This window comes from Acanthochromis polyacanthus, chromosome 6 (genome assembly GCF_021347895.1).
Source record: "Acanthochromis polyacanthus isolate Apoly-LR-REF ecotype Palm Island chromosome 6, KAUST_Apoly_ChrSc, whole genome shotgun sequence".
Taxonomy (NCBI): Eukaryota; Metazoa; Chordata; class Actinopteri; family Pomacentridae; genus Acanthochromis; species Acanthochromis polyacanthus.
In genome coordinates this window covers 20,914,238-20,928,163 of record NC_067118.1, presented here as the reverse complement: position 1 = coordinate 20,928,163, position 13,926 = coordinate 20,914,238, and the positions used below count along the sequence as shown (strand labels likewise).

Here is a 13,926-nt window from a genome sequence, read left to right as displayed (position 1 = left end):
CAGATCAAGTAGGAAGGGAGATACGTAGGATGATCAAAATTGAAAGCTACATGTGTGACGGTCGGGGCTGCACAGTGGCAGTCAGTAGATGGCGTGGTTCTGCCATCTACTGAGGGCTTGTCTAGTTAGAAAGTGCAACACCTTTTATTTTATTTTTAAAATTTAAGATTTTTATTTCTTCTTTTATTTCATTTTTAAGTTTTGATATCATTGAACACTTATTTGAACAGAATATAGATTGTGATATTGTTGTAAAGAATAATGTTGGAGATAATAATAATGGATTAGATTTATATAGCGCTTTTCAAGGCACTCAAAGCGTTTCACAATGGATCTATTATTCATTCACTCACGCATTCTCACTCTGGTGGTTGTAAACTACATTTGTAGCCACAGTTGCCCTGGGGCAGACTGATGGAAGCGTGGCTGCCAATCTGCGCCTACGGCCCCTCCGACTACCGCCAACATTCACACACCAGTGTGAGAGCAGCACTGGAGGCAAGGCGGGTTAAGTGTCTTGCCCAAGGACACAACAGCACATGAGTAGGTGGGAGCGGGAATCGAACCGCCGACCCTTCGATCATTGGACGACCTGCTCTGCCACCTGATCCACAGCCACATTAAAGATCCAGATGTTTCATTTCTAATTTGATTACCTTCACATGGCCAGAAATGCAACAGTAGGCAAGCAACTAAAAAAACAGCAAAATAAAATACATATGTATTGATGAAAAAAAACACCCACATGAAAAATGAAGAGTATAAAGCATGAACATTTAATAGAACAGATGAAGTATATTTCAAAAATACCTTTAAAGGAGTGAAAAAAATACATACATTAAAAAAAATAAAAAATAAAACCCCACAGTCTAGGAAAACACCTTAGCTTGATGCTACATTTATCATGTTTCAGTTTTCTCTCTAAACTTCTCTCATTAAAGAATATTTCTCCTAATGCAAACAATCAGAGTTCAGACTGTTGGAATATTAATAGCCCCGTTCATACAAATACTGTTCACTTCCATAACACCTTAATGCAGCATGCAGGTCTATGCATGGCATTTTTTGGTTCTGTACAGGCTGAGCTATGGCATGTTTTACTTCTTCTGAGTCCAAGGCTTTAGGATGCAAACCTCAGGTCAGAGAACACATTCATGCTGGACCTAATAACTGGAAAAAGTCAGCTCCCAAGTTTTTGGTTCAGACTGTACCAACTTTCAAATTATTAGCAAAAAGACATCTTAAAAGTAAAATGATGTCAAGTGCAACAGGCACGGAAAGCTACAAGAAAAATGGCAACATGACCTTGCTTAAGACCATAAGCATCAAATGACAGTTTGACTTGTCCTCAGCTAAGCTTTTACCATCAAGGTAATGTTGTCCAGGACACCCGTATGACAGCTACATAGAGTATTTTGATCATACATTATGTTTAAAATAGTTTCAAGTGGCTTCTGCCAGTCTGTCATCCTATCCAGCTGTACGCTCTGCACTCCAGCAGTGGGTTTTCTTTATAAACGACCGTGTAGCCGCACTCTGTCCTGAGCCAACGACACTTCTTGGGCCATGAGGTGGGCTTCATTGGCCTGCAGAGGAGAAAGAGAGAAAAGAGTTTTCATCAGACTGAGCTAAAGCGAGGCTTTTAATAAATCACTGAACACAACCTGAACTGAATAATCCACTCACGCAAAACAGTAGAAGCCAAACTCATGACAGAAGCACTTGTCGCAGCCTCTCCGGAAAGAGTCTCCAGGTTTGTAGGACTTGTCTTTGTATGAGCAGACGCCTGAGGAAGAAATGAGCACCAAGGTGACATATCTACCACATCTGCATTCACATTTTCAGGCTTTTCTGTCCATTTGAACCTTACAGGTATGACCCCGCTGGGTGAAAATGTACTTTTTCAGGACAACAAAACTTTGCAAAAGCTATAAATGTCTGTCCTTTCAGCAGAACACATAAAGCCCTGCTGCAAGGGGTCAGGCACATTAATGGCTAAATCCAGCGTCCACAGTGAGCTCTCCTCCCATTCCTGCAGGCTGCGGGTAGCTATCCTCATGTGGTTTGTCTGTCACCTTGAGAAGGGGATCAATAGGAACACACTGATCTGCTGTGAAGAGCCCCATGGCGCTGAATGCAAGGTCAGGGTATAGAGGACAGAAAGTTCGGCGTTCACCAGCTAGAGGTACCGTAAGTCACAGTGTGTGTGCTGACCAATGTGAAAAGTAGTAACCCCAGGGCTGGCAGGGGCATAAAAACACCTGATTTTCAATAATAATTCTGCAGAGGAACAGAAGTAAGTCTTACCTTTTTTGTGATATATTGAGGCTTCTGAGGATCCGTTGCTCAACAGAAGGATGAAGGAAAAGCACAAAGCAAACACTAGCGACAGAGGGCATCCATGTAAGCTTTTAATTGAAAGTGGCATTTTGAATGAAAGTAGAGATTGATCCAATTATTTAATACTTATTCTGTCTATTCAAAAGGCTAGTGTACTAAATCTAATATGACTCTCCAGTACCACCAAGTCCTTGTGAGGGCCACAGTCACAGACATGGGCTAATATTTATAGTCTCAAAGAGAAAAAAAGCATCTCCACATGTTTAGCTCTCTGGTTTCTTCACAGAGTCCAACTTTTGTTTCAGAGCGAGGTGTGTTTGGAGTTTGGCTGTGTATCCATGCGTCCCTAAATATTACCCTCAGCCATGGTTTTGCTGCATTAAGGCTGCGTGGGTGAAAGGACGAGCCAGCACTCTGACCTGGACTGATTCAGCAGTGGCCTCTAAACAGCTGGACCCTTCTGCATCTTTTGTTTGCCTGTTTACTCTCTACCCACATTTTATCATTTATTCTCTTCCTCCTGGTGCACACAGATGCTGACTATTAAAGCTAAATCTATTTTTATGACTGCTGACACAGCCAAAAAAAGACAACTCTTTGTGCTGACATCGCCCCTTGTGTGAAGGGCCAAATTATCACAAAAGTGCATTCCAAAACACTGCAAACTTTCTCTGGAGATGCAGGGATCTTGGATCAGCACAGTGTGAGCAGCCGTTTTTAAAAAGGGAATCAAACTGCATCTAATATTCAGACAGCATGAGGAAATGATGGCAGTGTCGTGGTTTGCACAGGACATTTTCTGCTTTTATTTTGTTTACATATTCTGCCTTTCATATTTGCAAGAAGTAAAGACTGTAATGTTGCCAAGAAAGAATGTCATGTACAGTACCGTTCAAAAGTTTGAGGTCATCCAGACTATTTCATTTTTTCCATGAACAGTCACACTTTTATTCATGTGCTAACATAATTGCACAAAGGTTTTCTAATCATCAATTAGCCTTTCAACACCATTAGCTAACACAATGTAGCATTAGAACACAGGAGTGATGGTTGCTGGAAATGTTCCTCTGTATCCCTATGCAGATACTCCATTAAAAATCAACCGTTTCCAGTGAGAATAGTCATTTACCACATTTACAATGACTAGACTGTATTTCTGATTAATTTAATGTTATCTTCATTGAAAAATAAAAGCATTTCTTTCAAAAATAAGGACATTTTTAAGAGACTCTAAACTTTTGAACGGTAGTGTAATTTTAAGCTAGTGTCTAAATATTTGAAGGTCAGATCAAGAAGTTTTCAGTTTTGAGCATCATGCCATTATGAAATACAGTCCGAGAGCAGAAAGTACACACACACACACACACACACACACACACACACACACACACACACACACACACACACACACACACACAGAGTGGATTTTACCGGATGTGTGACCGACCGCAGGACAGTTTGCGATCAGTCTCTTCCTTCCTGCCAGCCTCAGGCCAGCAACCGGTCGACCAACCCCTGACAAAAGAGAAAACAAACCGGACATCAACGGACTGGAGGAACTTGTGGTGGCCGAGGGGCACTGCGGTTAGAAAACCACCAGCAGCCTTTAGTCACACAGGAACACTCAGAGCTGCACAGTGGCTCTATGTGTGAACTTTTGCATGTTCTTCCTGTGCCTGTATTGGTTTCCCAGGTGGTCTCATAGTGAACAATATTATGTAAAACAGACATTCTGAAACTTGGCTGTAGATGTGACCACTAGCTGAAAACTGTCCGTGTTGTAAAACACAGCTCCTTGTGAGTTGTGTCCTCTGCCATCGTTGTGCACATTGCAATGAACTTGAAGACCTTAGCTGTATGTGTTGAATCTCTCTTTGCTCAAAATTAACTGCCCAAAAAAGGCCAAAAAAAAGGAAAGTTTTAATAAAGCTAGTTAACCCTAACCCTAACACACAGTCTATAAATACAACAAAGGGTCACATCAAGTTCTCTCTAAAACTATTTTTTAATCTTCCCTGTCTTTAAAAACAGATGATTACAGCGAGATGAATTAGCTTAAGAGCAAAATTTAAATTCGTCTTAGTGGGATTTAAAAGGGGGTCATTTACCTACTAAGTGGAGGCACCGTCAATCATAATTTACATCCAAGTTCTAGGATAATTTTTCTGTTGTGTCTCTTGTTTTCCAAGGTTTATTTATTCAGTAGAGATATTACCCAGGGCCCCGCACATAGTACTATCACCACATTAACAAGAATGGTAATGCATTAGCTAGATAGGATGGGTCTTACACAGTGTTGCAGTCTAGTTTATTCTAGTGGGTATACTCTGATTTTTCCCCTTCTAGCCTCGTAAACCAAAGTCAGGTCAAGTTCTACCTGTGTGTGGAACACAGCCGCAGCAGCAGCTCCTTAATTTCACCCAAACCACTAGTTAGCTAGTTTTACATATAATTCAATGTGCCAATCACCTGCTGTTACAATACCGGTTATTATTATAACATACATGAGTTCCACTTGCCGGGGACAGCGATAGCGTCAGTAGGCTCCTGTTCCCTGCCATCAGGTAGAGCTGATGTTTCCTCTTCATCAGGTTCCTTTTCGGAAACGTTCACGTTAGCTCCAGCTGTAGTGTTCCACAGAGCGACAGTATTCACAGGACAAGCAGCCGGCTTATTGAAACACTGAAATAGTGTCATTTGGTTTTGCTTTCTTTTCGTTATTTTTCTCTACCTCCTAGCATTGGATCATTTGAGGTTGTTAGCTCATGCCCCTCTTCTTCTAAGCCGGGGGTATTCAATTAAAATTCAAAGAGGTCCAGTCAGAGAAAATGTATTATAGCAAAGGTCTGGAACATCCTAATGTCTGACTTGAATTAGTGTGATTATATTTTGATGTAACCTGGCAGTTTTATTAGTACATCTGAAAATAAACTGCAGAACTTGAAAAAGTAATGATTGAACCTGAACCAACTTATATACTGTGCATCTTTTACAATATCTAAATCTCAAAAATGTACACAATTGAACACTTGGACATTTTTTTCTTGTCTTATATCACTCCCCTTACATCCCCTGCTGCTTAATGGCAGAACTGAGCTGCTGCTTGCCCTGACAGTATTTTGAATCGTGGTCTAAATGGTGTCAGGGTCATTCTCAAACACATTTAGAGGAGCTCACTGATGAGTCTGGAATGATGTTTAGTTTTGATTATGTTCACAGTTGAGAAAGCTGCCTTACAGCTGTATGTTGAGCCAAACATGATCAGCATGTGACCACAGTCTATCCTGTAGTGATGTGTAATGCACAAAAGATACGGCTCTGAGAGTCGATGCTTTGTAGTGAATCTGAAGAGCCGACTCCCAACTTATTTAATGGAGTTTAACACTGTCCTCGCAGAAACCACATGACTGGATCCCAGATTAAAGAAGCTTGCCTTCAGTGACAACAGAGCTGTTGATGAGACACTTCAGAGAATAAGTGCTGCAGCAGCAGCCTGACACCTCTGCCAAAGTGGAAGAGGAACCTCAAACTTCTACTGTGTGGAGGCTCTTTGATGAAAGAGCTACAGGAGATGCTGCAAGGAGAAATCCTACAGCTGATGCTATAATGGAGGTGAGATCATATCTTGAGGAGCCCCTTATCCATCCAACATGCAAATGATCCACTGAGCTCGTGGCAGGCCAAGGCCTTAGTCTTCCCCACTTGGTGAAGGTGGTAGAGGGGAGGCTGTGTGTTGTGGCACCTTCTGTTTCATCTGAGAGAATCTTTTCAAAAACAGGGCAGGTACTCCCCGAAAGAAATCCTGTCAGCCAATCCAAGCTCAGGCAGCTGATTTTTCTTAATGCTAACCTTCACTGAGGACATGTATACTGTTTGAACACAGAGTTTGGTTCTGTTCTGGTTCTGTTCTGTGGGTTTGTGTGCAATGTTTTGTTCATTTGTTTTTTTGTGCAAAAAAAGAGATTGAAATATTAAACAAAAGTAAAAATGCCTGTTTTTGTAACAGAACAAATGCACAAAATGAGGCAAATATAAGGCTTCTCATAAAAACACTGAATGCAAACGAGTTTGTCAATACACAAATCATTCATATTTGCCTGGTTAAACTAAAATATGAAGCTACAAATAATACTAAATTAGGAACAGTTTGGGAGCCGAAAGAGCTGGTTCTTCTTTGGAAGCCATGCCAAAAGAACGGGCTCTCTGAAAAAAGCTGAATTTCCCATCACTACTGTCCTTTTCTCTGTCCCTCATCTCTCCACTGTTTTTTGAAGGCAGTGGTGCAATGCAACGCAGAGACTTCAGTGGCACATGGGATGGCTGAAGTCATACGTAATTGGTCTGTGTGTTTCTTGAGCTGATAAACCAATGATAAACACTGGAAAGCTGCGCTGGTAAAGAAAAAACCACTTGTCAAATTTAAACCCGTACAGGACGGCGTGTGGGTCCTGATCCGGACCGAGTCATTTAGTGACCCCTCTCCTAAGCCATACACCTTTTCCCCTGTCCCATACAAATTCACCGCTGCCTAACACAAGGAAGATGGATTTATAAATGGGAAAGTGAACGTTTTTAAAATTATGTCCACAATTTAGAAACAAGAAAAGCACTAAGAGAGCGCAGCACGCTGTCAAGGCTGCTCAGTCGTTGTACCATTTTCGATAGATGAAATCTTTAATAAAAAATGACCTGAGCTGAGCACAGGCGTGTTTTATGCAAGAGTTCATTCGCAAAAGCAGATAACTCCGTTTTGATAAATTTTCAGAAAACTTCTTTTTTTAATGTTTACTTGAGATAATATCAATCAAACTGAAGTTGAGTGGATTTGACTCAGTAGAAAAATACAGGACAAAATAGAGAAAAAATACATTATTAGTGTTATTATTATTATTATCTCAAGTAAACAATAAAAAATTAATTTTCTGAAAACGGAGTTACCTGTTTTTGCAAATGAACTTTTCATATGTACATTATGCACGAATTCAGGACTTGCAGCTGATCTCACTCAGGTTTTTTTTTTTTTTCAATTATAATTTTTACTTCACTTGATTGTAAAATGTGCGACATCTACCAGGTCATTTAAATTTATTTATTTATTTTTTTAAACTAACAAATAACGAGGTCAGCATGGTTGATGGGAATTCAGTGAGAAGATGAGATTTCCTATCCTGCCACAGGCAGGAAGCTATAGTGCAGCTTTTCATTTACTTTAACCACAATCTTTCCTGAGCCATAAGCAGCTGTTTTAGTGCCTAACCCCGACCAAACCTTAATCCTGCAATTACATTTGCCACAATCTTTCTTTAACCCTAACCATTCTGTAGCTGTCATGCACAGATATTTTAGTAGAGAAAATTATGAAAAACATTGATAGTGGATGTTATGCAGAATTTCACAGATCATCTAAAGACAATACCGCGTGACATTAGGGTGGTGGGATTTCACCTCTGTGGAATGGCACAGGATATTTTTACATGCGACTGTGTGTTTTTTCTCTTGTACAGACAGCAAGTTGCACTTTAGCATTTTATACCACAACTTATTTTGCAACACTTTCTTTTTATACTGTTTTAAAACCCTTCTAATAGAGCATTCATCACATGTTTTCCTTTTTGTTTTTTTTCCACTGTGGAACAGTCTCCTTGCTTTGCCATGAAACTTCATACATACACTACTGTTCAAAAGTTTGGGGTCACTTTGAAGTGTCCTTGTTCTTGAAAGAAAAGCAGTTTGTTTCAATGAAGACAACATTAAATGAACCAGTTTTGACACTGTTCATGTGGTAAATGACTATTCCACCTGGAAGCAGCTGATTTTTAATGGAATATCTCCATAGGGGTACAGAGGAACATTTCCAGCAACCATCACTCCTGTCTTCTAATGCTACATTGTGTTAGCTAATGGTGCTGAAAGGCTAATTGATGATTAGAAAACCTTTGTGCAGTTATGTTAGCACATGAACAAAAGTGTGTGTTTTCATGGAAGACATGAAATTGCCTGGGTGACACCAAACTTTTTCATGGGACTAAATAGTTTTTATTTGTGTGATGTCTTGAGGCTGCTGTTGTTTTGGAGAGGACTGTATGACTGAGGCTAAACTGACAAAACTGCTTATCGTGATCTCTGAATGAGCTGAAAAATAAATTGGCATTTGTTCCTCATATTCAGAGAGGTTATATTCTAGGCTCTCAGACCGTGTAATTACCTTGTATGGTAGATGCACTTGCAGTTTGTCACCTGATAGGCATCCTGTAATTTGTAGACTTTCTCTTAAACCATGGAGTCTTAGTTTCACATCCTGGCTGATCTGCATGAAATGGTGGCAGTTTATTTGCCTACTTCAGTCAGAAGTAAAATCTGAGAAACAACTGATACACTGCGGCAAAGTGGTCGGCTGAGGTCGACAGTTTCTACATGAGTGATGCTGACTGTGGTAGGTTGGACGCTACAGTGTGGTAGGTCCACAGGCTGCTCTCAGACACAGAGACTTATGCAGAAAAGGACCACACAGACACTCAAAGCTCTAATCACAGCTTTATTACCTTTTCTGAGAGATTCAGTTAATCTCCTTGATCCTACACAAACCTGCTAGTAAGTAGTACTAATTAGTAGTAAGAATAGTGATTAGTTGTTTGCACCAGTTGGTCTGAGATGAGTATCACAGTACAGCCACGATTCAACTGAACCGTAATGAATGCTCTATTAGAAGGTTCCCTCTATCGAAATATGTCAACAGGTGTTGATTTCTCTGATATTATGTACATTCATGGTGGCTAAGGGATGAATTCTAATGAGTGCAGTGATTCTCTGACCTTCCTCTAGTGTCACAGAAATATCATAGCAGCTGTTTAAAGGTGAAGGGCTACACAGTGGCTCAGTAGTTAGCACTGTTAGCTTGCAGCTAGAAGATCTCCAGTTTGCATCCGAGTCTGGACCTGGGATTTTTCTGCAGAGAGTTTGCATATTCTCCCTGTGCATGCATGGATTTTCACCAGCTTCATCCCACAGTCCAAAAACATACTCAGGTTAATTGGTGATTCTAAATGATCTGTAGGTGTGAATGCCAGAGTGATTTTATATCTCTATGTGTAGCCCTGTGACAGACTGATGATCTGTCAAAGGCGTCCCTTGCCTTCGCTTCAAGTCAGCTAGGATAGGCTGCAGCACCCCTTGACCCTAATGGGGATTAAATGGTGTATTGATAATGGATGAATGTTTAAAGGTAAAATTAGAAGCATATATTCATGCCCCAGTAAAGTTTAAATGCAACAATATTGGTGATCATGAACCTCCATGTGTTTTGTGTTAATTAGCAAATGTAAGCAGAGATGCTACACCTTGAATCAAGATGGTGAGCACGATAAGTAATATTGTAGTGTAACTACACGTTAGGAGTGACATTGCTCCAGATTAAATCAGGGGCACAGTGAATGCTAAACTCAGAGATGTTTATATTGTGGATTGAATATTAATAAAATGCATCAATAACAATGAAAGACATATTTTCTAAATAATACAATCAATTGCAACCAAAAACATAACCCTGACAAGAAACTGAGAATTTATGCGCAGCATTTCAGCTGTTTGCTTTCAGAAAAGTTTTTTATTGTAATCCAGCCACACTGGTTCACAATGACACATTACAAGATGTAAGTAAATGCAAAAGTTACTCCTGTTGTGCCACCTGCTTTAGTGGTGCGCAGATCCTGCTGCTGTGTGATGCTACATCTGTTTAATGAAGCAAGAGAATAGAAGCTGAACTTGGATATCAGCAGGCAGAATTCCACTCCAGTGGGCTCCTGTTCATATCCACGGTAAATTCTGATTTATAGTGAGACTATTTGGCCAATATGTTTCTTCTGACTTGTAATGATAAAAAGACAGCAATAAGTTAGAGATGTGAAGTTTAAGCAATTTCTACCTTTTTGTTTTACTTATTTACTCAAAGTACCATCTCCAAAATTTACACAAAGTTATTGCCAGTGTCAAAAGCTTGTTTGCTGGTGTATGGACCATTGGAAACCACAGATTACTGACATTAGTTTTGGACAAGTGTGTTTTTCTTGTTTCTTTCTTTTTAAATGCTGGAAGATGCATCATGAGTGAAATGAACAGTCAGTGCTGCGGCCTTGAAACAACAGTCTTCAAAACAGAGTCAGACTTTTGGGGTTTCAGACATAAATATAATTAACCAGTGGAACTGGTTTCTGGTTTGAAAATGCATCACTAAATTACTTTAAAATTACAGCTTGTCATCATGTAACATAGAGTAGTTTGAGCAGAGATGTGGACATAAAGCGAGAACGTATCAGACTGAGAACTTTACGATGCTATGCACACCCAAAGGGTAGAGACTTGCCAATCACAAGGTCATGAATATCTTGCTTTATTGTCTATTTTTCTCTAAATCAACCATAATTTACAAAATTGGCCTATTCCTGGATGGAAACTTGAAATTTATAATTGAGAACGTAACATCATAAGGAAAATGTTTGCCAAAATAGTTAGCTTTTCAGAGACATTGCCCTCTGCTGGCTTGTAGAAAGAATGCATGTTTAAAGCACTTTGTCCTTTCGTTTGTCTGTACAGACCCAGAGGCTACGGTCATCATTTACATCATGTGGATGTTTTACCAGCTCTCCAAAAATGAAGGTAAAATATCTCGATCACTCTCTGGTGCCTGGTTGCAATGGGGATGGCTAGTAACTACGTCATCGTGTCCAAAAACGTCACTTCCTTGTCCTACCAAACCAACGATATAATGGTGCTGTGTTGTGTTCCGTGTTGCAACAATAGAAATGATGTAAATAAAACGATATCTTTCTACCGCTTTCCTCTGGACGAAAAGGAGAAGAGAAGATGGCTGACACTGATAAGGTAAATCGGATTTCTAATCTTAGAAAATACATTTAGCGCCGGGAGCTAACGTATGCTAGCTAGTATTAGTCGCTTGAATCATGTTATCTTTTTGTGTTATGAGGAGTGTTTGGGCCACATTACAAAAGAAACTAAAAATGGTCGAGATTAAAGTCTCTGATAATAAGTTTATACTTTTAATTTATAAGAATAAAGTCTGCCGAGGGAGACTTTTGTCCCAGTTTTGGGGACTTGGACTTGCTTGACCAATCTGCCCAAAATACTCGACTTGACTAGGATATGGGTCTATGTGACTTGGATTTAATTGAGTCCAATACTTGGACTGACTTGCTAAAAATGTTTGTCTAAGATTATTTTAACTGTAATAGATTCATGATTAATGTAAAGAGATGCGTAGTTATTTGCATATGCAAATTAGCCATGTGCTCCCTGCACAAGTTAGCCCTAGAGTGTGCTGCCATGTGAACTGTCAAACTGAGCATGATAGACATTTCTTGAGTTAACTCAAAATTTTCTAATCTAACATAACAACTCTAACAAAGCCAAGTAAACGACATTTAACCCCACACAGATGATAAAGCTAGCTTTATTTCTGACATCCTGTGTTTGTTAGCTTACGCTACTTAGCTACTCACCTCAACACTGTACGTTTTCCTTTTCATTGACGCCTGCACTTTCCTGTTAAAACCACCTGCCAGCACACTAACTCTTACAACTCTGTTTGAGTTGTAAGAGTTAAGACCTCGCTTTACCGACTTCGGAAAATCCGCAAAATAAGATGTCACAGTGAAAAAGGTGACCGGTTCTTTCACTACTGCCATTGTGTTTTCATTCGGTGCACCGCGGCGTAGGACACGGAAGTGGTCCGTGACGTCACACTAGCCATTCCCATACAGGATTACTTACTGTGCCGTATCAAAATCAACACGCTCAGAGTGACAAAAAAAAAATGTAATGATCCATTTAGACAGAATTCAACAACAACATTTTTGTACTCTAAAACCCATTATTTCCAACGGCTTGTGCTGGCCAATGCACAGTTTCACTCTGGTGCAATAGTGAACGTTCAAATGAGTTGACTTTGGCTGATGCACACAGTGATGAATACCCAGACAGCCAATAGAAACAAGCATCCAGCCAGGCATGGAAGACAAAATGGAAGAAAAACTCATGTGGGTCTTGACACTCATTTGCATTTCTCATTAGAGCTGGGAAAAAAAAGACAGACCTTTCCATTCTAAAGTGTCATTTCTGGAAAGGGCCTTACAGCCTCTGATGATGTAAAACATACTTGACTGTAGCTAGTGAAATCTGTGTTTCAGCAGCTTCTGATTCACTGCTTACCTCATTTACTTATTTTTGTGATGTATTTTATGACTTGTTTTATGATGCTCCTCTATTTCAATGTTTTATGTGAAGCATTTGAGTGTTTGAAAAGCACTATACAAATAAAATGTATTGTCATTTATTATTAGCTGCTTTGGGTGATTCCTGGTTGACTCTTGACCATCATGATCAACTGTCTCTCAGTAGCAGGTGACAGCTGGTGTTGACAAAAATTCACTGTATACCTACAAAACAATTGTTTGTGATGTAAATCTAATGAGTGCATCAGATATGCCTTATTGAGTTAGGGGAGTCACCAGCTGTAGTCAATTGTAGTTAAGATGCCACACCACTAAGATCATTTGTTTAACACACTTTTCTACATCATCAAAACTGATAATTCACATTGCTGTATATGTACTTTTGTCCCAGCAGATGAAAGAACCAAAACCATCCATCCATTCTCTATACACCGCTTTATCCTCACTGGGCTGGAGCCTATCCCAGCTGACTCGGGTGAAGGCAGGGGACACCCTGGACAGGTCGCCAGTCCGCCAGTCTGTTGCAGGGCTACATATACAGACAAACAATCACACTTACATTCACACCTACGGGCAATTTAGAGTCATCAATTAACCTCAGAATATTTTTGGACTGTGGGAGGAAGCCGGAGTGCCCGGAGAAAACCCACACATGCACAGGGAGAACATGCAAACTCCATGCAGAAAGATCCCAGGCCCAGGCCGTGATTTGAACCGGGGATCTTCTTGCTGCAAGGCGAAAGTGCTAACCACTATGTCACTGTGCAGCCCTAAGAACCGAAACTCATGATTTATTTATTTATTTTCTTTTGACAGAGACGTATGTGTTTCAATGATTCCATTATATATCATTTAAGGCACTGAAGAAGGTTGTGGGTTCATGTCCTGGCCTGAGATCTCGATATGCGAAGTTTGTATGTTCTCCCTGTGCATGCGTGGTTTCCCACCTGGTGCTTTGGCGTCCTCCTAAAGTTCAAAGACATGCTGAGGTTAATTGGTGATTCTAAATTGTCCGTAGGTGTGAATGCGACTGGGCTTGTTTGCTTCTATGTGTAGCCCTGTGATAGACTGGTGACCTGTTCAGGTGAACCCTGCCTTCGCCCTGAGTCAGCTGGGATAGATTCCTGCCCCAGGTGACCCTTCAGAAAATTCAGCAGTGTATAAATAAGGGATGGATAAATATTTATAGTCAACCGTCAGAAAGCTTGTAGTAGGTCAGCAGTATGTGTAAACAAAGCTTAGGATGTGGTATTATCATTTTTTCAATAAGCGATCATTCATAACTGGTTTAGGTCCCACAGTCATCTTGTTCACAATTTCAGTACCAAACATAAAGTCGGCA

General features: G+C 40.2%; 1 protein-coding gene across 5 annotated transcripts in view; it reads right to left on the bottom strand.

Annotated features, from left to right (window-relative positions):
* Positions 1–753: 753 nt before the first annotated feature.
* The window catches only part of LOC110950917 (LHFPL tetraspan subfamily member 4 protein-like), a 54,660-nt gene continuing 41,487 nt past the window's right edge, over positions 754–13,926 (bottom strand). Inside the window, exons 3-7 of one of the 5 annotated variants that reach the window (XM_051949279.1) lie at positions 4,845–4,964; positions 3,772–3,855; positions 2,308–2,382; positions 1,687–1,786; positions 754–1,586 (exon numbers count right to left, since the gene is read on the bottom strand). In XM_051949279.1, coding sequence (XP_051805239.1) covers positions 1,466–1,586; positions 1,687–1,786; positions 2,308–2,382; positions 3,772–3,855; positions 4,845–4,964 — 500 coding nt within the window. In that variant the 3' untranslated portion in view covers positions 754–1,465. The other 4 variants (XM_051949280.1, XM_051949281.1, XM_022193772.2 and 1 more) reach the window with 4 other exon arrangements.